Below are 26,176 nucleotides of genomic sequence, written 5' to 3' on the forward strand. Positions count from 1 at the left end.
TCGGATCCTGATAGGCGCAGGCGTGCCGGAAGAGCTGAAGGTAACGGCGGCTCTGTTAGTGTCACGCCTTAGAGATTTATTTCTCAGGCTCTTTAGGATTTTTTTGTTTTCTCTTCTTCTTCTTTTTTTTTTTTTTGAGTCTTCAGAGAGGCAAGAGTAATTTCTCCCTTCCACTGTTGGGAATCTGAGCTTCTGTTACTCTCAGAGAACCCCCTTTCCCGCATCTTTTCCTTTATACCTTTACTCTTCTGCGGGCTAGACTCTCCCTCGGTCCTCCAAGACGTCTCGCCGTTTTATTTGATTTTAGTTCTGTTCTTTGAGAGAATCCCAGCCCCGGAGTTATCTTTCCTTCCCTCTTTAGCGGACCCCTGCTCGCCTCCATCCTCGTCCTCGGTCTGAGGCATGGAGCCTGACGGCTCTCGGGAATCCCCACCGCGGGAGGGCTCTTCCTGTCCTGGACAGTGGCCTTTCTCCGCCCTCGGACAGGCCTTCTCCCAGATCTTGCACCAGTTTGCCGGTCAGGAATCCCGACGGGGCAAGGCCAGAAATGCAGCTCTTCGGGATCTCAGTGCTGTACTAGATGCCAAAGAATGTGATCAGTTGTTTGCGGGGAGTGACACCTCGCTCCGTGGAATGCCCGAGATGCTGGGGCAGGTGGCAAAAGCCCTGGGGAAGTATGCAGCTCCTCCCGAGGGGCCGGAAGGGGGAGGTGATCGTCACTCCGAAGTGGCCGAGAAAGCGGCAGCAGTTGGGTTACTCTTCCTTAAGCTGTTGAGGAAAGTTGAGACCGCTAAGAATTCCTTGGTTTGCCCTGCATGGAAGGCAGGCCTCCGTCACTTGGCAGGACCCATCTATATTTTTGCCATCACACACAACTTGGAGCAACCATGGACCAGCCCAAAATCTCAGGGCGTCGCTGGACAGGTGCTCGCCTTACTGCTTCAGGTTACTGAGTGTGGTTCTGTGGCTGGATTCCTCCACGGAGAAAATGAAGATGAGAAAGGGAGATTTACTGCGGTCATGGGGCTTCTCAAACCCGATTTGAATAAGTGAGTACTCCTGCCGTAAGGGCCACCGACTTAAGCTTCAGACTAATGTTTTAGAAGGTTAGAGCTCAAAGGAGTCTCGTGTCTGCATCAGCGACATAAAGGTGTTGTAAGCCCAGAACGGTTGTGATTGTGATGACGGTTTAACTCGGTAGTGGCAAGTTCGACATTAGAACCCAGGTCTTCAGACTTGATTTTCTAGTGCTTTTTCCAGTCCTGACAACTGCCCTGAAATTGGAAGTTCAGTCCCATTTATTTAGACTTAACTTTCTTCAGTTAGATGGGGTTGGGGATTTGGAGAAGATTTAAACTTCGAGAAGATTTAAACTTATGGTTTGAATTTAAACTTAGGAATCTTGAAGCTCATCGCTACTTACTAGATATGGAAGCGTGTTTGGGATGAAAAAATAAAAGTCCTTTAGATTGCTGTTAGCTAAAGTATTTTCTGTGAGTTTCCACTTGCTACTTTGTACATTTGTGTTTGTGACCCTGGAGCGATGAGAAAAAAGTGAGTACATAACTGTCTTTTTACCAGGAATGTGGAGGTAAAAGGCTTAGTTTTGAGGATGTCTCTTGCTTCTTTTTATTGCTTCTGAATAGGACCAGTTTCATTATTTGCAATACAAAGATAACATTACCTGTTACACCGTATTTGAAGATTGGTTATGTGTGTAAACTCACTTTATAAGCTATAAATTGCTGTTTGAATATTGATTCATTTGCTCCCATGTGGTAATAATAATAATAATAGTGATACTGAAGACATTTCCTTTCCTCCTCTCTCCCTTCTCAACACTTTCTCACTGTAACCACCACCATCACCACAGATTCTTTACATAGCTGTGGTTATAACTGGCTACTTTTTATCGGATATTCTTTAGACCCAGAGCCCTGGGTGATAAATGTATTTAGTGTAAGTTCTGTACGTTATTTTGATCTAAATCTTAAAAATGTATGTTGTTAACATTGAGTTATCTTATGTGGAATGTATTTTTCTTTCAAGTATAAGAAAATATAGTTAGCTTGAACTGGACACCATGTCACTTAATGTGGTTTCACATTTCCATTTAGGGACTCCTGGAAGAGTAACCCAGCCACCAAACATGTTTTCTCATGGACTCTGCAAAAGGTCACTCGACCCTGGCTGAGCCAACATCTGGAAAGGGTACTTCCCCCGTCATTGCTCATCTCAGATGACTATCAAACCGAGAACAAAATCCTGGGTGTCCACTGCCTCCATCACATTGTGCTAAATGTGGTAAGTGGCCTCCGTTCTCTGTCATCTGTACCGATGGTGCAGGCTGAGTCATCATGGCCATTCCTCGTTCATGACATCACTGCTCTACTGCTGCCCATGTTTATATCTTTTATTAACTGGCTTTCTGTTAATGCTGTCATGTGACTCTCACTTCACTAATTTATATTTTTCTCTCTGTATTTTCCTCTGCCAACCTAGTAGGTTGTATCTTATAGGTGATGTATATAAGGAACGTAGACCATCGTCAGACTGAAGAACCAGACTTTGAGTCATTAACAACTGACTTTCAAGGAACAAAAAATTCAGAAGCTGAAAGGGATTTTACCCAAATGTGCAATCTATTACTCAAGGAAACTGCTTTTTTTTTTTAAACTGTATATTATGGAGCTTTTAAAATATACACAGAAGTAGAGAGAGTGGTATAATGAATCCCATGTACCACGTTCAGTCTCAAAAATTATCAACATTTTGCCAACCTCGGGAAGCTTTTAATTGGGTAATTTGTTTGATTGCAGCCAGCTGCTGATCTGCTGCAGTACAACAGGGCCCAAGTCCTATACCATGCCCTTTTCAACCACCTGTACACACGGGAGCACCACCTCATTCAGGTAATGGTAAGATTTGTTCATAACTCTGAGTCTGAGCTCTCAAATTTGAGTAGAAGGTGGCACTATGTGAATAAGAATACTTGGTACACATTTTACTCTTCTAGGAAGGTAAAGATGATAACTGAGAACCACTGACAAATTGAAAATATGGGGGTAGCAAATGACTAGAAAATGTCTCAATACCAAGAGACATCCACATTCTTGAGTCTCCACAGAAAAGCCAGTGTTTTATCTTCATCTGGGTCAATTATATATCACTTGGGGGCAGCTTTATGTCTGAAAAAGTTCTATTTTTTATTTTTAATTTTTTTTTAGTCCACCAATTTATGAGCAAAAGAGAGATGGGTTCTTTTTCTGCTTTCCTTTTTCTTTATTTTCTCTTTTTGGCCACACAGCTTTCAGGGTATAGTTCCCCAACCAGGGATTGAACCCAAGCCCCCTGCAGTGGAAGCACCGAGTCCTAACCACTTGGCTGACCGGGAACTCCCAAAAATGTTCCATTTTTATTACTTTAAGTGTCTTCACTTCTGGGCTGCTTTTAGATCAACACACACTCTGGGAACTCCTTGTATGTTGGGTTTTTTGTGTCATTTATTCTTTCATCCAGTAGACATTGAGTACCTACTGTGTGCCAGTAACCATTGTAGGTTCCAAGAATGAATGAGTCGGACAGGGTTTCTGACTTTAAGAAATCCTTTGGAGAGACATTTATGCAAATATATATACTGTATATTTAAATACAGTACAGAGTAATAAATCTATTAAAAGTTTTCTGTAAAGTGCAGTGGGTGTTGAACAGTAGGCAGCTAACAAGGTTTGGTGGTATTGAGGTGGTTTTAAGAGGATCGGGTAAGGAGGTGATATTTGCTTATAAAGGATGAATAAGAGTTTCAGGCGTGGTGTTTGGAATCACACCAGGACAGACGTAAACGATAGGGTCCTGGGCAGGCTGCGGCGCACAGCATCTGCTGTGAAGAGACCTTCAAGCTGGCGGAAGAGTAAGACTTGGAGATCACCTTCCTCCCCACAGATACATCAGAAATACATCTACATGTGGAACAACTCCTACAGAACACCTACTGAACACTGGCAGAAGACCTCAGACCTCCCCAAAGGCAAGAAACTCCCCATGTACCTGGGTAGGGCAAAAGAAAAAAGAAAAACAAGAGACAAAAGAATAGGGACGGGACCTGCACCAGTGGGAGGGAGCTGTGAAGGAGGAAAGGTTTCCACACAGTAGGAAGCCCCTTTGCGAGCGGAGACTGTGGGTGGCAGAGGGGGGACGCTTCAGAGCCATGGAGGAGAGCACAGCAACAGGGGGTGCGGAGGGCAAAACAGAGAGATTCCCGCACAGAGGATCGGTGCCGACCGGCACTCACCAGCCCGAGAGTCTTGTCTGCTCACCCGGCGGGGCAGGCAGGGGTGGGGAGCTGAGGCTCGGGCTTTGGTCGGATCCCAGGGAGAGGACTGGGGTTGGCTGCGTGAACACAGCCTGAAGGGTCTAGTGCACCACAGCTAGCCGGGAGGGAGTCCGGGAGAAAGTCTGGACCTGCCTAAGAGGCAAGAGACCATTGTTTCGGGGTGCGCGAGGAGAAGGGATTCAGAGCACTGCCTAAACGAGCTCCAGGGATGGATGCAAGCCGCGGCTATCAGCGCAGACCCCAGACACAGCATGAGACGCTAAGGCTGCTGCTGCAGCCACCAAGAAGCCAGCGTGCAAGCACAGGTCACTCTCCACACCTCCCCTCCCAGGAGCCTGTGCAGCCTGCCACTGCCAGGGTCCCGTGATCCGGGGACAACCTTCCTGCGAGAACACACAGCGTGCCCCAGGCTGTTGCAACATCATGCTGGCCTCTGCCACCGCAGGTTCGCCCCACATCCGCACCCCTCCCTCCCCCTGGCCTGAGTGAGACAGAGCCCCCAAATCAGCTGTTCCTTTAACCCCGTACCGTCTGAGCGAAGAACAGATGCCATCAGGTGACCTACACGCAGAGGCGGGGCCAAATCCAAACCTGAGCCCCGGGAGCTGTGCGAACAAAGAAGAGAAAGGGAAATCTCTCCCAGCAGCCTCAGGAGCAGTGGATTAAATCTCCATAGTCAACTCGAAGTACCCTGCATCTGTGGAATACCTGAATAGACAGCAAATCATCCCAAAATTGAGGTGGTGGACTTTGGGAGCAGCTGTAGACTTGGGGTTTGCTTTCTGCATCTAATTTGTCTCTGGTTTTATGTTTATCTTAGTTTAGTATTTAGAGTTTATTATCATTGGTAGATTTGTTTATTGATTTGGTTACTCTCTTCCTTTTTTTTAAAATATATACATATATGTATACTTTTTGTCTTTTTCTCTTTTTGTGACTGTGCATGTATATGCTTCTCTGTGTGATTTTGTCTGTATAGCTTTGCTTTTACTATTTATCCTAGGGTTCTGTCTGTCTGTTTTTTCTTTTCTTTTTTTTTTTGCGGTATGCGGGCCTCTCACTGTTGTGGCCTCTCCTGTTGTGGAGCACAGGCTCCGGACATGCAGGCTCAGTGGCCATGACTCACGGGCCCAGCCACTCTGTGGCATGTGGGATCTTCCCAGACCGGGGCATGAACCTGTGTCCCCTACATTGGCAGGCGGACTCTCAACCACTGCACCACCAGGGCAGCCCTTTTGTATAGTTTTTAATGCTTGTTATCACTGGTGCATTTGTTTTTTGGTTTGGTTGCTCTCTTCTTTCTTTTTTTTATTTTTAACAATTACAAATTTTTTTTATTTTGATTATTTTATTTTTCCTTCTTTCTTTATTTTTTTCTCCCTTTTCTTCTGAGCCATGTGGCTGACAGGGTCTTGGTGCTCTGGCTGGGTGTCAGGCCTGTGCCTCTGAGATGGGAGAGCCGAGTTTAGGACATTGGACCACCAGAGACCTCCTGGCCCCATGTAATATAAATCAGGGAGGGCTCTCCCAGAGATCTCCATCTCAACACTAAGACCAAGCTCCACTCAACAACTAGCAAGCTACAGTGCTGGACATCCCATGCCAAACAACTAGCAAGACAGGAACACAGCCACACCCATTAGCAGAGAGGCTGCCTAAAATCATACTAAGTTCACAGACACCCCAAAACACACCATCGGATGTGGTCCTGTCCACCAGAAAGACAAGATCCAGCCTCATCCACCAGAACACAGGCACCAGTCCCCTCCACCAGAAAGCCTACACAACCCACTGAACCAACCTTAGCCACTGGGGGCAGACACAAAAAACAATGGGAACTATGAAGCTGCAGCCTGCGAAAAGGAGACCCCAAACACGGTAAGTTAAGGAAAATGAGAAGACATAGAAATACACAGCAGATGAAGGAGCAAGGTAAAAACCCACCAGACCAAACAAATGAAGCGGAAATAGGCAGTCTACCTGAAAAGAATTCAGAGTAAAGATGATCCAAAATCTTGGAAACAGAATGGAGAAAATACAAGAAACATCTAATAAGGACCTAGAAGAACTAAAGAACAAACAAACAGAGATGAACAACACAATAAATGAAATAAAAAATTCTCTAGAGGGAATCCATAGCAGAATAACTGAGGCAGAAGAAAGGATAAGTGACCTGGAAAATAAAATAGTGTAAATAACTACCACAGAGCAGAATAAAGATAACAGAATGAAAAGAATTGAGGACAGTCTCAGAGACCTCTGGGACAATATTAAATGCACCAATGTTCGAATTATAGGGGTCCTAGAAGAAGAGGAAAAAAAAAGGACCAAGAAAATATTTGAAGAGATTATAGTTGAAAACTTCCCTAATATGGAAGGGAAATAGTCAAGTCCAGGAATTGCAGAGAGTCCCATACAGGATAAACCCAAGGAGAAACATGCTAAGGCAGATGTTAATCAAACTATCAAAAATTAAATACGAAGAAAAAATATTAAAAGCAGCAAGGGAAAACCAACAAATAACATAAAAGTGAATCCCCATAAGTGAATCCCCATAAGGTTAACAGCTGATCTTTCAGCAGAAACTGCAAGCCAGAAGGGAGTGGCAGGACATATTTAAACTGATGAAAGGGAAAAACCTACAACCAAGATTACTCTACCCAGCAAGGATCTCATTCAGATTCGATGGAGAAATTAAAACTTTTACAGACAAGCAAAAGCTAAGAGAATTCAGCACCACCAAACCAGCTTTACAACAAATGCTAAAGAAACTTCTCTAGGCAGGAAACACAAGAGAAGGAAAAGACCTACAATAACAAACACAAAACAATTAAGAAAATGGTAATAGGAACATACATATTGATAACTAACTTAAATGTATATGGGTTAAATGCTCCAACCAAAAGACATAGACTGGCTGAATGGATACAAAAACAAGACCCACATATATGCTGTCTACAAGAGACCCACTTCAGACCTAGGGACACATACAGACTGAAAGTGAGGGGATGGAAAAAGATATTCCATGCAAATGGAAATCAAAAGAAAGCTGGAGTAGCAATTCTCATATCAGACAAAATAGACTTTAAAATAAAGATTATTATAAGAGACAAAGAAGGACACTACATAATGATCAAGGGATCAACCCCAGAAGAAGATATAACAATTGTAAGTATTTATGCACCCAACATAGGAGCACCTCGATACATAAGGCAAATGCTAACAGCCATAAAAGGGGAAATCGGCAGTAACACAATAATAGTAGGGGACTTTAACACCCCACTTTCACCAATGGACAGATCATCCAAAATGAAAATAAATAAGGAAACACAACCTTTAAATGATACATTAAGTAAGATGGACTTAATTGATATTTGTAGGACATTCCATCCAAAAACAACAGAATAAATTTTCTTCTCAGGTGCTCACGGAACATTCTCCAGGATAGATCATATTTCGGGTCACAAATCAAGCCTTGGTAAATTTAAGAAAATTGAAATCGTATCAAGTATCTTTTCCGACCACAACGCTATGAGACTAGATATCAATTACAGGAAAAAATCTATAAAAAATACAAACACATGGAAACTAAACAATACATTACTAAATAACCAAGAGATTACTGAAGAAATCAAAGAGGAAGCCAAAAAATACCTAGAAACAAATGACAATGAAAACACGATGACTCAGAACCTATGGGATGCAGCAAAAGCAGTTCGAGGAGGGAAGTTTATAGTAATACAGTCCTACCTCAAGAAACAAGAAAAATCTCAAACAACCTAACCTTACAGCTAAAGCAGTTAGAGAAAAAAGAAGGAAAAAAACCCAAAGTTAGTAGAAGGAAAGAAATCGTGAAGATCAGATCAGAAATAAATGAAAAAGAAATGCAGGAAACAATAGCAAAGATCAATAAAACTAAAAGCTGGTTCTTTGAGAAGATAAACAAAATTGATAAACCATTAGCCAGACTCATCAAGAAAAAAAGGGAGAAGACTCAAATCAATAGAATTAGAAATGAAAAAGGAGAAGTAACAACTGACACTGCAGAAACACAAAGGATCATGAGATATACTACAAGCAACTGTATGCCAATAAAATGACAACCTGGAAGAAATAGACAAATTCTTAGAAAAGCACAACCTTCTGAGACTGAACCAGGAAGAAACAGAAAATATAAACAGACCAATCACAAGCACTGAAATTGATACTGTGATTAAAAATCTTCCAACAAACAAAAGCTCAGGGCCAGATGGCTTCACAGGTGAATTCTGTCAAACATTTAGAGAAGAGCTAACACTTATCCTTCTCAAACTCTTCCAAAATTTAGCAGAGGGAGGAACACGTCCCAACTCATTCTACGAGGCCACCATCATCCTGATACCAAAACCAGACAAAGATGTCACAGAAAAAGAAAATTACAGGCCAATATCACTGATGAACATAGATGCAGAAAACCTCAACAAAATAGTGGCAAACAGAATCCAACAACACATTAAAAGGATCATTAAAAAAATTTTTAAAAAAAGGATCATACACCATGGTCAAGTGGGGTTTATCCCAGGAATGCAAGGATTCTTCAATACATGCAAATCAATCACTGTGATAAAACATATTGACAAATTGAAGGAGAAAAACCATATCATCTCAATAGATGCAGAAAAAGCTTTTGACAAAATTCAACTCCCATTTATGATAACCCTCCAGAAAGTAGGTGTCAGGGGAACTAGCCTCAACATGATAAAGGCCATATATGACAAACCCACAACCAACATTGTTCTCAATGGTGAAAAACTGAAACCATTTCCTCTAAGATCAGGAACAAGACAAGGTTATCCACTCACACCACTATTATTCAACATAGTTTTGGAAGTTTTAACCACAGCAATCAGAGAAGAAAAAGAAATAGAAGGAATCCAAATCAGAAAAGAAGTAAAACTGTCACTGTTTGCAGATGACATGATACTATACACAGAGGATCCTAAAGATACTACCAGAAAACTACTAGAGCTAATAATGAATGTGGTAAAGTAGCAGGATACAAAATCAATGCACAGAAATCTCTTGCATTCCTATACACTAATGATGAAAAATTTGAAAGAGGAATTAAGGAAACACTCCCATTTATCATTGCAACAGAAAGAATAAAATACCTAGGTATAAACCTACCTAAGGAGACAAAAGACCTGTATGCAGAAAACTCTAAGACACTGATGAAAGAAATTAAAGATGATACAAACAGATGGAGAGATATACCATGTTCTTGAATTGGAACAATCAACATTGTGAAAATGACTATACTACCCAAAGCAATCTACAGATTCAATGCAATCCCTATTAAACTACCAGTGGCATTTTTCACAGAACAAAAAATTTCACAATTTGTATGGAAACACAAAAGCCCCCGGATAGCCAAAGCAATCTTGAGAAAGAAAAACAGAGCTGGAGGAATCAGGCTCCCAGACTTCTGACTATACTACAAAGCTGCAGTAATCAAGACAGTATGGTACTGGCACAAAAACAGAAATATAGATCACTGGAACAGGATAGAAAGACCAGAGATAAACCCACACACATATGGTCAGCTTATGTTTGATAAAGGAGGCAAGAATATACAATGGAGAAAAGACAGCCTCTTCAATAAGTGGTGCTGGGAAAACTGGATAGCTACTGTAAAAGAATGAAATTAGAACACTCCCAAACACCATATACAAAAATAAACTCAAAATGGATTAAAAACCTAAATGTAAGGCCAGACACTATCAAACTCTTAGAGGAAACCATGGGCAGAACACTCTATATGACATAAATCACAGCAAGATCCTTTTTGACCCTAGTGAAATGGAAATAAAAACAAAAATAAACAAGTGGGACCTAATGAAACTTAAAAGCTTTTGCAGAGCAAAGGAAACCATAAAGAAGATGAAAAGACAACCCTCAGGATGGGAAAAACTATTTTCAAATGAAGCAACTGGGAAAAAGGATTTAATCCTTACCAAAGGGTTAAACTCCAAAATATACAAGCAGCTTATGCAGCTCAATATGCAAAGAACAAACAACCCAATCCAAAATGGGCAGAAGACCTAAATAGACATTTTTCCAAAGAAGATATACAGATTGCCAACAAACACATGAAAGGGTACTCAACATCACTAATCATTAGAGAAATGCAAGTCAAAACTACAATGAGGTATCACCTCACACCAGTCAGAATGGCCATTATAAAAAAACCTACAAACAATAAATGCTGGAGAGGATGTGGAGAAAAGGGAACCCTCCTGCACTGTTGGTGGGAATGTAAATTGATACAGCCACTATGGAGAACAGTATGGAGGTTCCTTGAAAAACTAAACACAGAACTACCATATGACCCAGCAATCCCACTCCTGGGCATATACCCAGAGAAAACCATAATACAAAAAACAGTCATGTACCACAATGTTCATTGCAGCTCTATTTACAACAGCCAGGACATGGAAGCAACCTAAGTGTCCATTGACAGATGAATGGATAAAGAAGATGTGGCACATATATACAATGGAATATTACTCAGCCATAAAAAGAAACTAAATTGAATTTTTTGTAGTGAGGTGGATGGACCTAGAGTCTGTCATACAGAGTGAAGTAAGTCAGAAAGAGAAAAACAAATACCGTATGCTAACACATACATATGGAATCTAAAAAAAAAAAAAGATTCTGAAGAACCTAGTGGCAGGACAGCAATAAAGACGCAGACGTATAGAATGGACTTGAGGACACAGAGAGGGGGAAGGGTAAGCTGGGATGAAGTGAGAGACTGGCATGGACACATATACACTACCAAATGTAAAACAGATAGCTAGTGGGAAGCAGCCGCATAGCACAGGGAGATCAGCTCGGTGCTTTGTGACCACCTAGAGGGGTGGGATAGGGAGGATGGGAGGGAGACGCAAGAGTGAGGGGATATGGGGATATATTTATACATATAGCTGATTCACTTTATTATACAGCAGCAATTATACTGCAGTTAAGCAATTATACTGCAGTTAAGTATAATTATAACAATATAAAGCAATTATACTGCAGTTAAGATGTTAAAAAAAAAGTTTCAACTATGGGGGGTGTGCAGAGAACATTCTGAAGACAGAAGAAACAAGTTATATAAAATCAGAGGTCGAAATTACCTTGTTTCTTATTTTATGCCTAGTCTCCCTCCTCCCACCTCAGTCTGTCACCTTTCTTTTTTAAATACTATTTTTGGTTTTGAGAACCCAGGCTGTGCTAACAGCCAGAAAGGTGTTAGGGCTCTTGAGATGGTGATTTAAGGAAAAAAAAAAAAAGGAAAAAAGACATAAAAGAAAGAACAAAGATCCCGGGAGAGCTAAAAGGGAGTGCCTAGACATTGAAATTTCAGATAGGGCTGTGGAAGTGGATACAAATAGGATCATCTGAGATTCTGTTTGGGAGTGGTTTTATTGTAAATACTTGTAAATATCACTTAGACTCAGGAATTTACTGACAGTAGACTTAGACTCCTAAGTTTTGGATTAAAGTCTTAGCTCTGCTATTCTTCCAATTTTATAGATTAGCAAAGAATCACCCTGAGAAGGTATTAACTTGAGACGGTCCGATGGAGATAAAAGAATGTAAAAAAAGTTTGAAAATGTAAAGTAATATACATTAAACTTATTACTAGACTGTTTTAGAATTCTATGACATGGACCCCAAGGATGGTAGATTAGTGGAAGTTGCTAGAAAAATCTGTGTGTTGTGAATACAAATTCGTTTACTACAATTCCTTTCTATTACTTCCTCCTAGGCTGTGCTCCTGTGTCTGCTGGATTTATTCCCCATCCTGGAGAAAGCCCTGCACTGGAAGGGAGATGCAGCCCGACCCACCACACATTGTGACGAGGTCCTGCAGCTGATTCTGACGCACATGGAGCCCGAGCACCGCCTTCTCTTACGCAGGACTTACGCAAGAAACCTACCGGCTTTCGTGAAGAGGTGAGTCCCAGGGCAGCTGGGCGTGGCCATACTCAACTTCAACTTCACTCTTTGGAGTCACATTTTCTCTGTCATTTTTAGGTTGGGGATCTTAACTGTCCGGCACTTGAAGAGGCTGGATCGAGTCATCATTGGTTATCTGGAGGTTTATGATGGACCCGAGGAGGAGGCTAGATTGAAGATATTGGAAGCCCTAAAACTTCTCATGCAGTATACTTGGCCCAGGTATGACAGCCAGCAGACAGGTGTGCTAAGAGGGGCAAAACTCAGCCGATACTCCCTTCAGAACTTGCCCAGGTGTACATTCAGTACAAAGTATTAAGGACGTGCCATATATTTGAATACCTCCTGTTTTTCCATACCAATTGGATTTTGAACTGTGAAAGTGGCATTGAAGATATAATATAGTCAGTTCCTTCAGGTGTACATTTCTCTGGATTTATAATGCATATTAGAATTTTAAAGGCCATTTAGCAGTGCTACAGTAGACGTACTTAACTTTGTTCACCATAATGTTTCTTAAATCTGATAGAGAATGGAGCACTCATAGCACATCACTGAACATCTGTGGTAATCAGAATACTGATCTGGGATATATTTGCTTAGCATTCCAACTCTGGCTCGAGGTAGGTGTCCCGAACAGCAAGCTGGAACCCAAACATGTTGGGTCTGCAGAAGGCTCTCTTGCATGACATGTTTAATTCAGCGAGAGTCCAGTGCCTCAGCAACACGTGCGTGTCTCTGTTCTGAGCCGTATTCTCTCATCTCCTCATAATGTACCCCACAGTCACATTTGTAACGAGGCTGCATTTATTTGATTACTGTCTTTCTCCTCTACTGAACTAGAAGCTCCAGGAGGATGGACGACTGAACACTTTAGTACACTGAGAACTCCAGAACTTACTCAGAACCTGGTATTAAGTACACAGATATTTTTAAAGTGACTGGAATAGATGCATGAATGAAATTGAATCAGACTAATACTGTCCAAGTAGAAGAGGTCAGCAAGCAAACGTAGAGGTCAGAAAATGAATGTCAATTATGGAGGGGCCGGGGCCTGGGGAGTGGGAAACAGCAAATTGTGTGTTGAGTGATGACAGGTGGAGGGCTGAGCAGCACACAAGTTACAGGAAAACACTTAATGTTTTTTAGATCAAGATGAGGGATGGAAACTTTTCTTCTCCCAGTCACATTTCTGCCCAGAAGTATAGTTTATTTATATTTTCACACTACAAGTTAAATTATTTTTCAGCTTCCTTAAGGCTTTTTAGTTTTTTTTTATTGTGGTTAAAAAATACATAAAATTTACCATTTTAAAGTGTACAATTCAGTGGCATTAAGTGCATTTACAATTTTGTGTAATCATTATCATAAAAACTTTTAGAAACGCTAAGTAGAAGTAAATAGACTGGGCCTAACTGGTGGTAATCTAGGATCTAGAAATATAGTGACAGAAAACTCAAATTGACACGTAAGTCTCAAAAGCCAAGCTTATTTCCCTCACTGTATTTTTAATCTCCAGGCCTAAGACCGCATCAAAGCTAAAGAACTATGGACCATTTCCTGTTCTCTGGTCAAAAGTATAGGCCCCTGGTAAGGGAGGTCCCAGTTCTCCCTTTTCAGGAGGGGCTGTTTGCTTACGGTAGGACCATGCTTATGGGGGGAAACTAGGTATTCCTGGGCAGGCCAGAATGTCAGTGTGTATGGGCAGCATGCTGTAGAAAAAACCAAGGGCCTTAAAGTTCAGAAATCTGGAGTCTGGTCTCTAGTTCTGCTTCCAGCTCTGTGGTCTTAAATTTTGACTTCAGTTCCTTCATTTATGAAATGAGGGTTTTCTACTAGATGGCCTTTGAAATCTCTTTCAGTTTTAATATCCTGATTCGGAGTCTGAACATCATTTTTCTTCTTGATTCCAGAGTTCCCTGTAGACTTGTGGTCTTACTGAAGGCTCTCTTGAAACTGATATGTGATGTAGCAAGGGATTCAAGCCTCACACCCGAATCTGTTAAGAGTGCCTTGTTAGAAGAGGCCACAGACTGCCTGATTCTCCTGGACCGCTGCTCTGAAGGACAGGTGAAGGTAAGGGACAGTCTGCGACTTGGCTTCTGATAGGCTTCTTCATCCTCAGGTAATTCCTGTGATTCTAATTTACATTTAAGTGCCTGACCAAGTCTGTAAGTGAACGTGGGGGCTTCGAGTCTCTACCTCTGAGCCTTCTAGCCTTCAATGGAGTTTGATTAATACCTTATTCTTCCTTTAAACCTATTCAGAACTGTTTAGACCAAAAGGCAAGAGGATCAGTGGATGTTTCTGGAGCCAGGACAGAGAATGGGCAAAAGGATTATGATCGAGAAATTTAAGTTCTGTTCTAGTGGTCTGAATGAAAAAAAAAAAAAAACAGGTTGAAATAATGGGCTATAAACCACCAAGGAGTAATAATTTAGGTAGAGTAAGCAATTCAGTTACCAGAAATGTTTCCAGTTTTTCAGAGGCAACTGTGTTTTCTACATGCTTACTTATCCACGTGGGAATTCTTCCTTTGGTCTCATATTCCACAGAAGTTAACTTCTCAAAGCCATAGCATACAATAGCTGTGTGTCCACGTATACATAATTTATAAATTACTGTCTCATTTCTTACCCCATTTAGAAATCAATTGAAAGTTATAAGGCAGCATGAAAAGAAATTCATATCCTAAAAATATTTAGGGGTAGCATGGTTTATTCAAATTATTTCATCTTGGCTTTTTAATCTTGGGCACTTTTCAAGCCCTAGATTTAATCTGATTCACCCTGACTGGTAGTAAGCTACTTCTCTGTGCTCCAGTAGGACATTTCCGTTTCTAAAGTTACACCTGTTCTGTGAACTGTGCCCTAGTGTCATCCGTCCTTCCTTCGAGTATGGTACCAAGAAAGAACCACCAAGGTAAAAGGAAAACACGTATCAAACAAACAAACAAACAAAAAACACACTGTTTGGTTTTATGTTTCAGGGTCTCCTGGCTAAAATTCCCCAAAGCTGTGAAGACAGTAAGGTGGGGAACTGTATCCGAAGAGTGCAGCAGGTTTCTGAAGGAGCTCCCTACAATGCAACTTAAGACTTGTATTACTTTCCTGAAGAGGAAAAGATTTTCTTTCTGTTCCAATTGTTTTAAATGGAATCATTTCAGGAAAAAGGTATATTTATATTAAACATTATAACTTAGATCTTCTTTTTCCTTCTTTCCTTTTTACTCCCATAGAAGTAGGGAAAAGAAAACATGAAAAAATTGAAGTCTGGACATTTCTAAATAAAGGGGGGAGGGGGAGGAATGCAGGGGGAGGATACCAAGGAAACGGGTGGGTAGCATTTAAAATTTAGAAATATTTACACCCACAAACTCATCGGTTATGTTTCTTGGGCTCAAGCTGTTACTCCAGCACACGTAATAATGCTATAAAAATACTCTGTTCACAATTTAGGCTTTTCTCCACTCCCTCCCATATTTTTTGCCCCACAGAAGTAGCATAAATATTAAAAACACAAATATGGTGTTAAAAACAAGATAAAGAGCAAAACCCAGAACTGTGTATGTGTTTAAGATAAAAAAAAAAGGGAAGAAGTTCAAAATGTCCAGTCCTGTTTATAAACGTCTGAAGGGAAATCACGTGGTTTTGGCCTTGGCCTCGGGCTCTGTCTCCAGCTCGTACTCTATCTCTACGTATGCTTTTTTCCTCCTCAAAGGTCCTTTCAAGGGTGCTTTGCCTTTGTGTTTAGTGTCAACGGCCTTTTCTTCTTCCTCACTGGAGGATTTATCATCCTCATCTTCATCACCGCTGGCGTCCAGTTTATCCATGTCCTCATGTGGGGAGGGGAAAAAAATAGGAAAGACGCTAGATTCATTCCCCAAACTGCCTATTTAGAACTAAAACTAGAGAATTTATCTGCTCTGTGTGACCAGAACTCCCCTCCCCCTTTTTTGTCTGAAGCCAAAGGACAGATTTTTACCCATGAACCTCACCTCAAAATCACTTATGTCACTCTCATCAACTTCATCATCTTCCACAAACTCTCTTTTTCCCACATCCTAAAATAAAATGTAACTATTATGTTCAAGATACATAATGAAAATTCAGCTTAGACATCTGGTTTTATTCTTTGATAAGTGCATCAATAACATAAACAGAATGAGAGTCTACTTACTAGGCAAGCAAAATCAACTTATTTCCAAGTTTAATACTTCTGAATTTAAAACACTTCAGGGATATCAATTCTCATGCCTGATTTAAATCATTAGAGATAAAACATCCTCATTTTAAATGGTTAAAATCAATATACAGTACAAGAGCAAACAGTTCTTTGCACATTCAACAAAAAGTATTAATTTCAAATATTAAAAAAGTTTACTACTAGGAAAAGTTACACCTGTGTACCTGTGTGAGTCTATTGTGAATCTACTTGTTAAATTTGCCCTTTACCTAAAAATACTATCATTTAAGTACTTCCCCTATATTAACAGTAAAATTAAGCCCCTTGTAAATTTCAGTAGGTTGCTTAATGTTATATTCCCTCAGCTAATAAGGACCCTTCATTTGTCATCTTGCAGGAAAAATTTTAGAATGCTAATAAATAAGATCAAATTGTCAATGCATAAATAGTTTGTTGGCTGAACCTGGAGAACAAAGCAGCCACTTCTGAACCAAATTAATCAAAAATGATAGGAAAAAATAACCAAATATCTATTTTGGTTAGGGAAATGAAAATGATATTCTCTCTCAATTACATAAAAATAGATCTCATCGGGCTGGTGGCGCAGTGGTTAAGAGTCCGCCTGCCAATGCAGGGGACACGGGTTCGAGCCCTGGTCTGGGAGGATCCTACATGCAGCAGAGCGGCTGGGCCCGTGCGCTGCAACTACTGAGCCTACGCTCTAGAGCCTGCAAGCCACGACTACTGAAGTCTGTGAGCCCAGGGCCCGTGCTCCGCAACGGGAGAAGCCACCGCAATGAGAAGCCTGCACACCGCGACAAAGAGTAGCCACCCACTTACCACAACTAGAGAAAGCCCGTGCACAGCAACGAAGACACAACACAGCCAAAAATAAATAAATAAGTAAATTAAAAAAAAAAAAAAAGATCTCATCCCATAGATTACTGCTTGACAAAGCAAAAACACAAAGCTTACTTTATCTTCTTCATCATCTTTTTCCTCAGCATCTGAAGAGCCACTGTCTGCCTCCTGCTGTTCCAGGGCCTTGTCGAAGGCATGGATGGGGAAGTTGTAGATGTCGCCATACTAAAGAACATAAACGTGGGTCAGCTTTAACCACATTTGGATCTTATGCTTGAAGTCCACTGTCCAACAAGTATATTATTTTCCTCAGTGATCAAACAAGAATAATTAGTAATATTACTATATTATTGTCAGGCCTAGAGCCAGCAGTGTCTTTCAAAAACCCATATTTGACATTTAAATAATCAGCGATTAATACCAAACAGGCACCTTCTATGAAGGATGGATACCAGATCACTTAAAACTTAATAGTCTATAAAACCCATGGATTGGAACAAATGTAATTTTGCTGATAAAGGGGAAATAGTAGGAAAAAGTAAGTTTTATTCATGTTGTTTCTGTAAATGACATAAATTTTTCAAAAGACAATAAAAATTCATTTTAAAGAACCTTAAAAGTCTAGGATGAATAGGCAGGAGGATCGAAACTGTACGGCTTTTATAGAGAGATCTGGAGTTGTTGTGTTTGGGAGGGGGAGTTGGGAATAATGGCAAAAAAGGAAAGGTCTCTCTACTGAAGTATCAAGAGTAACTAAAGTATTTTATGTGCTTGATCAGGAAACTAAAATGAGGAAGCCAGGGCCTATATGATATCTATTTTATTCCAGTAATAAAATCAAGGTGAAGATCTTTCTAGCATCCTTAAAAATAAAACACATTTCCCACTATTCCTACATTTCCTAGCATATTACCACCTAAAAAATAAAATCTGTACCCCAAAGTTCCTAGCTTTCTCACCGTATCTTGTTTCAGTCTCTCTAGCAATTCCTTTTCGATGGCGTTGTCCAGCTGAGCAGCTATTAATGCCTTTTCCTGTAAGAGAAAAAGAGCAAACCCATTTACTTCATTAGACTCATTTTTCAGCCTGTAGAAGTGGGAGAAATCAAGTTTTTATGTGAAAGATGTAATCCCCTTTTCCCTCTTACTGTAATAGGAACTTCTGCCTGTCCAACCAGATATATGTATCTTTAAAAAAATTCCTATGGTTTTATGAATAGATTTTTTAAAATAGTTTGATCATTTATTTTTATTTTTTTAAATTTATTTATTTGGTTGCACCGGGTCTTAGTTGCGGCTCGTGGGCTCCATGGTTGTGGCATGCGTGTGGGATCTAGTTCCTGGACCAGGGATCAAACCTGGGCTCCCTGCATTGGGAGCATGGAGTCTTAACCACCGCGCCACCAGGGAGGTCCCTTACGAATAGATTTCTAAATTAAATTCTACAAATTCTTTGACAGATACACAAAGCAAGTAGGTCTACATACATTTAAGTGTCTCAGAAAATTAGAAGTCCTGAAGCAGACTCCATAAAAGCTGCGAAAAGGAAACAGAGACCTTCACCCATTTATGCTTTCTAAAACGGTGTTAGATTCCATGTGATAGATAGAAAGTAGATCAAAAAATCTCTTCAGTGGTCTTTTGTAGGAAATGATACATGGTATCAACCTTTACACAAACAAAACATAAAAATGTAACCTCAATCTGCCTTTCTTGCCAAAGACTGTGCATTAATTTGAGAGTAAAAATCATAGAGAATGTTAGTGTTACACACTGAAGCTATGTTAGGATGAACAATGCACAGGATCAATTACAAGGCAGGGAGACTGGGAGCACACAGAGCAGTTAGAAGGTTACTGTGATTTACATTTTTCTCTAAAGCGGTGCTCACACCTCAGGGGTGATCCACTGAGATGTAGCAAGCAAATACTCAAAACTTTTTTGTATATTTTTTTCTTTAAGATATTAACTATTACACATTTTTATGCACACTCACATAGCTGCCTTGACTCTGTCCATAAAGGAAATAGTTGTGTGTCACATTACAGTGAGCAAGATATGCCAAGGGAAAAAATACTGCACAAGAGTTTGAAAGTGGTGGCCTCACTCCTTTATTCAGATTATTGCAGCCTATAGCTATTTGCTTGCTTAAGTGGATTTACAGATGATACTGAATACTTTGCAATAAGATAGGGAGTAGTAGTTTTAAAGATGTATGCTGGTTATTTAATGATTTAGTACTTTAAAAAGAGTTGTAGAACTTAAAGAACCATGCATTTTTCACAAAGAGAAAAATGTTCCAGATTTGTCAACCTTTTCTAAGATGACAGATGGCTGTCAGCAGTATGTAACGTAGCAGAAGTTTTTTTGTTTGTTTTTATTTTTGGCTGTGTTGGGTCTTCGTTGCTACACGCGGGCCTTCTTTAGTTGTGGTGAGCGGGGGCTACTGTTCATTGCAGTGCGCGGGCTTCTCATTGCAGTGGCTTCTCTTGTTGCAGAGCACGGGCTCTAGGCGCACGGGCTTCAGTAATTGTGGCTCGCAGGCTCTAGAGCACAGGCTCAGTAGTTGTGGCGCACGGGCTTAGTTCCTCCGCCACATGTGGGATCTTCCCAGACCAGGGTTCGAACCCGTGTCCCCTGCATTGGCAGGCGGATTCTTAACCACTGCGCCACCAGGGAAGCCTCTGTAGCAGAAGTTTTAAAAAATAAATACACTCACTGTTCTTTCAAAGGAAAGGCAATATTTTAACAGTGAGTTTGAAAGAATTGTTTTTCCAAAAAAACCTTGTTCTGTGGCTAGAACATTTAAAAAAGTGATTACATCTATATGTGACATTGCTGAAAACGTGTCTTCTATAAAAGCTGCAATCACACACTTAAAAAATTTGGAAACGCCATTTCCTAACCCATTTAAAAATCTTCCAAATCTATTTCAGAGGGCTTCAAACTTATTTGGTAAAAATAGAAAATTTTAATTTCTTCTGAAAGGTTTGCAAGAATGCCTGTTTTGACTCAGGGAGGATGAAAACTCACTAGCCAGATTTAAACAAAAATGTCTGCATAATTGGTGGTGGAGAATGAAAAATGAACAGCAAGTACTAAATGCAGGCACTCAAAAATGCCCTCCTGGGCTTCCCTGGTGGTGCAGTGGTTGAGAGTCCGCCTGCCAATGCGGGGGACATGGGTTCGTGCCCCGGTCTGGGAGGATCCCACATGCCGCGGAGCGGCTGGGCCCGTGAGCCATGGCCGCTGAGCCTGCGTGTCCGGAGCCTGTGCTCCGCAATGGGAGAGGCCACAGCAGTGAGAGGCCTGCGTACCGCAAAAAAAAAAAAAAAAAGGCCCTCCTTTCTCTCTGTCTCTGAGCTCTCTATCACTTATAACAGCACTTAAAGGCAAATTTACACTGCTGAGAACCAAACCTTCACTTCACTACATCACAAACTTTTACTTGTAATACACCTATTGGTGCAAATATACATGTATGATAACATTTACAAGTAATATATTGGGGAGCATATGTTCAAAAATTTTACTGATGGGGTGAGTGATCAAAAAAGTTTGGAGATTCAATCCTGGGTTTCGGCACCAAAAAAATAAGTTTGGAGACGAATGATGTAACAGGTTTGAGATACAGAACTCTATGTGATTAATGGAAACAAAAGCATCAAGATTATTAAAGCTATTCCTTGATAGGATATGACAAATGATGAGGTAAAAGTCTGTTGGTGGAAGGATGGTAAGCAAAGCAAATAGCTAGAATTACTGAAAATGTGAACTTGTCAGGAAAAGCTAATTTCTGGGTCTTAAAAGCATAAGAATACTCAGCCTGAGTGAGGTCTCATGAGGTGGACTGGCAGACTGCTCTCTATGACAAAGGCTGGAACTTCCTGACTAGATTCTCCATGGATAGCAAAATATTATCATCACTGTTCACTACTTCAGTAACAAAGCTGACAAGTTTACTTCAAAGAAACAAATAATCCCAATTAATCCCTATTAATCCCTTACCAGCAATTTCAGAACCCCAAAAACCCAGTTTAGATGCCTAACATGACCTGAACTGACATGAGGCTCCTTAAAAAAACATTTTTTAAATTCCATCTAGTGTGGATTCATCTAGTGAAACATTGTTATATTTCACTGCACAGCTACTAGTGTGTTTAATGAGAATGCTCAAAGCTGGCTGAGGGTAATATGTAAAACATAAGACTGGCAACATACCAGAATTCTAAATGTGACCTCAAGAATTTCAGACAAGGAGTTGTGGATCTCTATTTAAGGTATTTTTTTCTGTTCTCCATTACACATACCCCCAAAGTACCCACATTTTAACCTGCCCTGAAAGTCATAACCTTCAGATATGGAATATCAGATAGCATATGCAACTAATACTGTTGTCCATAATCTAGGGCCCGAACGGTTCACAGACAGCAGTGACTGAATCGTTCTCATGAGACCTGACTACCTGACTACAGCCCTACCCTCAATGAAAATACAGACCTACGATTATCAGAATAAGTTACCTCTCTTCTTTTTTCCCTCCGTTCCACCTTCTTACTCAAAGGAACAAGTTTCCTCCTACGGGAAATAAAACACATGATCAGAAACCCCAATTACATGTTCTACACGTTCCTTTAAAAAAAAAAGATAGAAGAAAAAAAAGGATTGGAATTGATTTTGTAGGGCTCAGCTAAATATAGCAAGATTACATAAAATTTTCTAGATAGTTAATGCTATAAAAAGTCAGGCATTTTTACATATATTTGACATTGTTCATATACATGGCTGTTTCAGGATGCCTTACAATGCTAAAGATTAATGCTTCCGCAAGATAAGAAAAAATAATTTTCTACAGAAGATTGACATCTCTAGCTTTCTCTGCAGGTCACAATGAATTAGGGCCTATCACTCCTTAAAGACGGCATGCAATTAATTCTGTGGATTTCATATCATTTAAAAAAGTAAGTTTTCAGTGAACCCACAGTAAAGTTCTTACACTCCATTTCACATTTTTAAGATCATTTTCAACTCCCTAATTTTAGGATTCCCTCAGAGTTAAAAAGACAATTTACTGAAGCTGATAATCAAGTTGTAGTCTACTGTTTTTAAAATCCTGCAAAATTAAAGGGCACAACTTTAATCTGTGGTAAAGCTACTGCTGCTTAGCATGTCATAAAAAATTACCCAAAGTTGAACTTAACAGAAAACATTACTAGAGGTTTCACAATATCTCAGCTTCATAATAAGATGCATGGAAAGGTAATCTAAAAACAAATAAATGAACGATCAGTACTCACTGCCGCTTTAGTGTAAGTTTTCTAATTCGAATTAGGTACTGGGTGATCTTGGTGAATCTCTGCTTACATTTGTGTCGAATGAAACGGGGCCAGTAAATTAGATTTTCATCTATTTGCTCCAGTGCTTTCTCATAGTTTTTATGAAGCCGGACCTGTTAAACAGAAAGGAAGCTTGAAGGGCAAGGGTCATATTAAGTCTTCGCTGTTAACGACACTTATGGGGCCTAATAAGGACGGCTCCAAGAATTTAAGGTAGACGTGGTCAAGGAAGTGAGAAAAGCATGTGGCCTTTTTGCTCTTGATCAATGGTCGTCATGATTTTATGTCCTAAGTCTTACCCGTTCCCAGAGACGCCTAGGGAAAGCTGCTCGTTCTATAACCTTCATATACAAGTAGCACTGTCCTGCAGGATAAATAGTTTTATTATTATTTACGGAGAGACTAAAAAATATCCTTTTAAAAGCTGTTGAGTACTTCTCTTGGAAGTTAAGACCGAGGAGTTACCTTTCTCTTCTTTGATAGTGGCATACTGACTGTTTGCCAGGGGACAGGACGACCGATTACACAGTCCAGTCAGGCTGTATTCATTTCTGCAAAAACTCTGAGTCTTGGTTCTAGAATGAGAGGAAAAGAGCGAAGATTCTAAGATGGGATGCGAAGAGGGCAACTGACGGAATCTGTATCCAAGTTGAAAATCTAGACTCACCTTATTTTGAAGGAACAAAATTGCTTGTTTCCTAGTGTATCCCAGATAACCTGCAAGACAAAGTAGAAACCCATTTCAATTGCTCTTACCTAGCAGATGCCATATTAATCCAAGGGAACAATGCGCTAGGGCAGCACCCTGCTTTACTGAGGAAATGAGTCTTTGAAGAATGAGAGGGCAAAGAAATGCTTTGTAAAATAGTCTGATTTATTTGTTTTTTTACACAAATAACAGATTCTTGTAGGAAAAGTAAATACAAATTAGCGATAACCATAACCTTACTGCCCAGAGATACAATTTCTAGTTTATTTATTTATTTTTGCTGTGTTGGGTCTTCATTTCTGTGTGAGGGCTTTCTCTAGTTGTGGCAAGCGGGGGCCACTCTTCATCGCGGTGCGCGGGCCTCTCACTGTCGCCGGCTCTCTTGTTGTGGAGCACAGGCTCCAGACGCGCAGGCTCAGTAGTTGTGGCTCACAGGCCTAGTTGCTCCGCGGGATGTGGGATCTTCCCAGACCAGGGCTCGAATCCGTGTCCCCTGCATTAGCAGGCAGATTCTCAACCACTGCACCACCAGGGAAGCCCCAATTTCGTAGTATTTTAATTTGTATATTATACCAACTAGCGTGCCTATATGTATATTTTAAACAATATGAGATTATATATATAGTAGTGACTTTTTTTTTTTTTTTACTTAATGTGTTCATTATGCATCGTTGTCACACACTACTAGATTTTTGGATATACGTACCACACATACCATGATTTTACCTCATTGACAAGGAAGATCCTCTGTTGCTATCCTCCACTAACTCATATGCTCTATATTCATTCAGCATTTATTGTACACTTAATACTTATGTAAGACACTGACATTTCAAAGTCCTGACACACAGGAGGCACTCAGGCACGTGCTGAATGAAGGAAGGTACAATCCTTAAAAAGATTTTTCTTTCTAGCTACAGAAAAAGAGATGTAAACAAAGCATCACAAAGCAGCAATCTAAATGCCACAGCAGAAGCGTGTAACAGCGTGAGAGCCTTTGCGTGAGCTGCCTGGAGGAAGTGGGAAAGGCTCTGAAGTAGTTAAAGGGAAAAACACAAAGAAGTATTAAAGAATGGAACAACTTTTTTGGAATTTTACAGGATGTGTGTTTGGCAGGGGATGGTGGGAAACAGGTAAGAGGAAATGAAACTGGAGAAGTAGGAGCTAATTCTGGTTTGTGGCTTTAAATATCATCTCCAGGTTGATGACTCCCAAACTGTCATCTCCTGGTCAAACTTCTCTTCAGAGCACCAGATTTGTATATACATGCAGCTGCTTACTTGACATCTCCACTTGAATATCTAAAAGGCATCAAACACATTCACAGGTCCAAATGGAGCTCTCAATTCTACACCTCTCAAAAGAATACTGGGTTCCTTCCCTAGTCTTCCCCACCTCCATAAATAAAACCACCACTGAAAGGTTTGTTCAAATCCAAAAATCCCTTGATTTTTCCCTTCTTCATTTCATCCATAACCAAGTCTTGCCGGTTACAATGATAAAACAGATCTGTAATTCATCCATTTCTTTTCATGACCACTCCCACCTTATTGAAGCTACTTTCATCATGCTCTAGTCTCCTTGCTTTCATTCTTTCTCTCCTTCGAAAGCCTTTCACACAACTAGAGACATTTTCACAAACGTAAATCAGATGTCACTTCTCATTAAAAAAAAGCCTTAAAACACCTTCTCCAAGACTCTACATGATCTTATCCTGCAAAGATACCCAACTTCACTCCCTACCTTTCTTCCCTTGATTTCTATAACACAGTCACACTAATGTCCTTTACCACATTCCTTCTCTCTTACCTCCAGATCTTTGTATTTTACTGTTCTTACTGCCCAGATTGATTGCTTTTCCCTCAGCCCCCAGTGGCGGTTCCTTCTCATCTTTTAGATCTCGCCTCAGATACCTTCTATTCAGAGAAACCTTCCCTCATCAGCCCTATCCGCATCAACCCGATGTTTCTTTCATAGTAGTATTACACGGTTCAACTGTATTTAATTTGTTCACATGTTTATTGTCTCCCCCGCCAGAGCTACAGTAAAATACAGGTCTTTTGCCTGGCTTAATAACAACCAAATCTCCAGTAATTACTCTTGGCACACTGTAGGCGCTTGAATATATCTCATACAAATAACTAAACGAATAAGTCTAGGATGCTTCCAAAATTTTGACGCGGGCAGAGAGTGGAGCAAACGTAAAAAAAAAAAACCTAACACAGGAAAAGCAGGTTGAAAAGTACGGTGCACGTGGTTGAAAAGGATGCTTAAATTTGGTGTCTAAACTTCACCGTACCGTCCCCCAGGCCGCCACCCACCCCCTACCCCGCCGCCTCCCGAGTCCCCAGGGGACCATACGCAAAGTCCTTCCTTGCTAGGCACCAAGGCCTGGATACACCGACCCTAGGGGTTGAGGTGGCGGTGTCCTGACCCCTTAACCCCGAAGTGCCCGGGTAGACACGTGAGGGCCCCACGCTCGGAAATCAGGGCTCTGGAAGCCTCGCTTCCGGAGCCACCCTACGCTAATGGGCCAGCTGAGTAGGTGGCTTCTGAGTCTCCTAAAGCGAGCGAGACACACTTCATAAAACCCGGGTGGCAGCGCAACAAGACTCACATCATCGGACTGCATCTTGTCAGCGGTTCAGCGGGCTGAGCCTGGCCAGGACAGGGAAGCAACCATACTGCTTCCGGAGAATCACTTCCGGGAATCCCAGTCTCGCCTATCGCGAGAGTTCTGAGTTCTGCAAGGGGTATTACGCGGCGC

The 26,176-nt window shown here is 40.8% G+C and overlaps 2 protein-coding genes across 5 annotated transcripts; one reads left to right on the forward strand and one right to left on the reverse strand.

Annotated features, from left to right (window-relative positions):
- TTI2 (TELO2 interacting protein 2) lies at nucleotides 1-18,293 on the forward strand. Of its 2 annotated transcripts, XM_079909218.1 has the most exons (8): nucleotides 1-1,049; nucleotides 2,118-2,304; nucleotides 2,820-2,912; nucleotides 12,129-12,316; nucleotides 12,398-12,541; nucleotides 14,233-14,395; nucleotides 15,309-15,492; nucleotides 17,509-18,293. In XM_079909218.1, the coding sequence occupies exons 1-7, from the start codon at nucleotides 403-405 to the stop codon at nucleotides 15,411-15,413; spliced, it is 1,527 nt and encodes a 508-aa protein (XP_079765344.1). In that variant the 5' UTR covers nucleotides 1-402; the 3' UTR covers nucleotides 15,414-15,492; nucleotides 17,509-18,293. The 2 variants fall into 2 exon arrangements, with proteins under 2 accessions (XP_079765344.1, XP_079765345.1); XM_079909219.1 differs by lacking the exons at nucleotides 14,233-14,395; nucleotides 15,309-15,492; nucleotides 17,509-18,293 and adding an exon at nucleotides 12,849-13,268.
- MAK16 (MAK16 homolog) lies at nucleotides 14,440-26,090 on the reverse strand (the record flags this gene model as incomplete). 3 transcript variants are annotated; one of them, XM_079909221.1, is made up of 10 exons in its annotated part: nucleotides 14,440-16,154; nucleotides 16,317-16,382; nucleotides 17,480-17,590; nucleotides 18,325-18,399; nucleotides 21,888-21,942; nucleotides 22,662-22,813; nucleotides 23,000-23,064; nucleotides 23,166-23,275; nucleotides 23,368-23,417; nucleotides 26,027-26,090. In XM_079909221.1, the coding sequence occupies 10 exons, from the start codon at nucleotides 26,039-26,041 to the stop codon at nucleotides 15,960-15,962; spliced, it is 894 nt and encodes a 297-aa protein (XP_079765347.1). In that variant the 3' UTR covers nucleotides 14,440-15,959. The 3 variants fall into 3 exon arrangements, with proteins under 3 accessions (XP_079765347.1, XP_079765346.1, XP_079765348.1); XM_079909220.1 differs by lacking the exon at nucleotides 26,027-26,090 and having other exon boundaries at nucleotides 23,368-23,441; XM_079909222.1 differs by lacking the exon at nucleotides 26,027-26,090 and having other exon boundaries at nucleotides 23,000-23,059.
- Between the last annotated feature and the right edge of the window lie 86 nt (nucleotides 26,091-26,176).

This window comes from Stenella coeruleoalba, assembly GCF_951394435.1.
Source record: "Stenella coeruleoalba genome assembly, chromosome: 21".
In the NCBI taxonomy this organism is placed as follows: Eukaryota; Metazoa; Chordata; class Mammalia; order Artiodactyla; family Delphinidae; genus Stenella; species Stenella coeruleoalba.

What these genes read in the sequence shown, in the direction of transcription:
- TTI2 (XM_079909218.1), top strand. Translation starts at nt 403, where the DNA reads ATGGAGCCTGACGGCTCTCGGGAATCCCCACCGCGGGAGGGCTCTTCC. An exon ending in ATCACATTGTGCTAAATGTG is followed by an intron (nt 2,305 to 2,819) that starts GTAAGTGGCCTC and finishes GTTTGATTGCAG; the next exon opens with CCAGCTGCTGATCTGCTGCA. An exon ending in GCTCTGAAGGACAGGTGAAG is followed by an intron (nt 14,396 to 15,308) that starts GTAAGGGACAGT and finishes TTTATGTTTCAG; the next exon opens with GGTCTCCTGGCTAAAATTCC.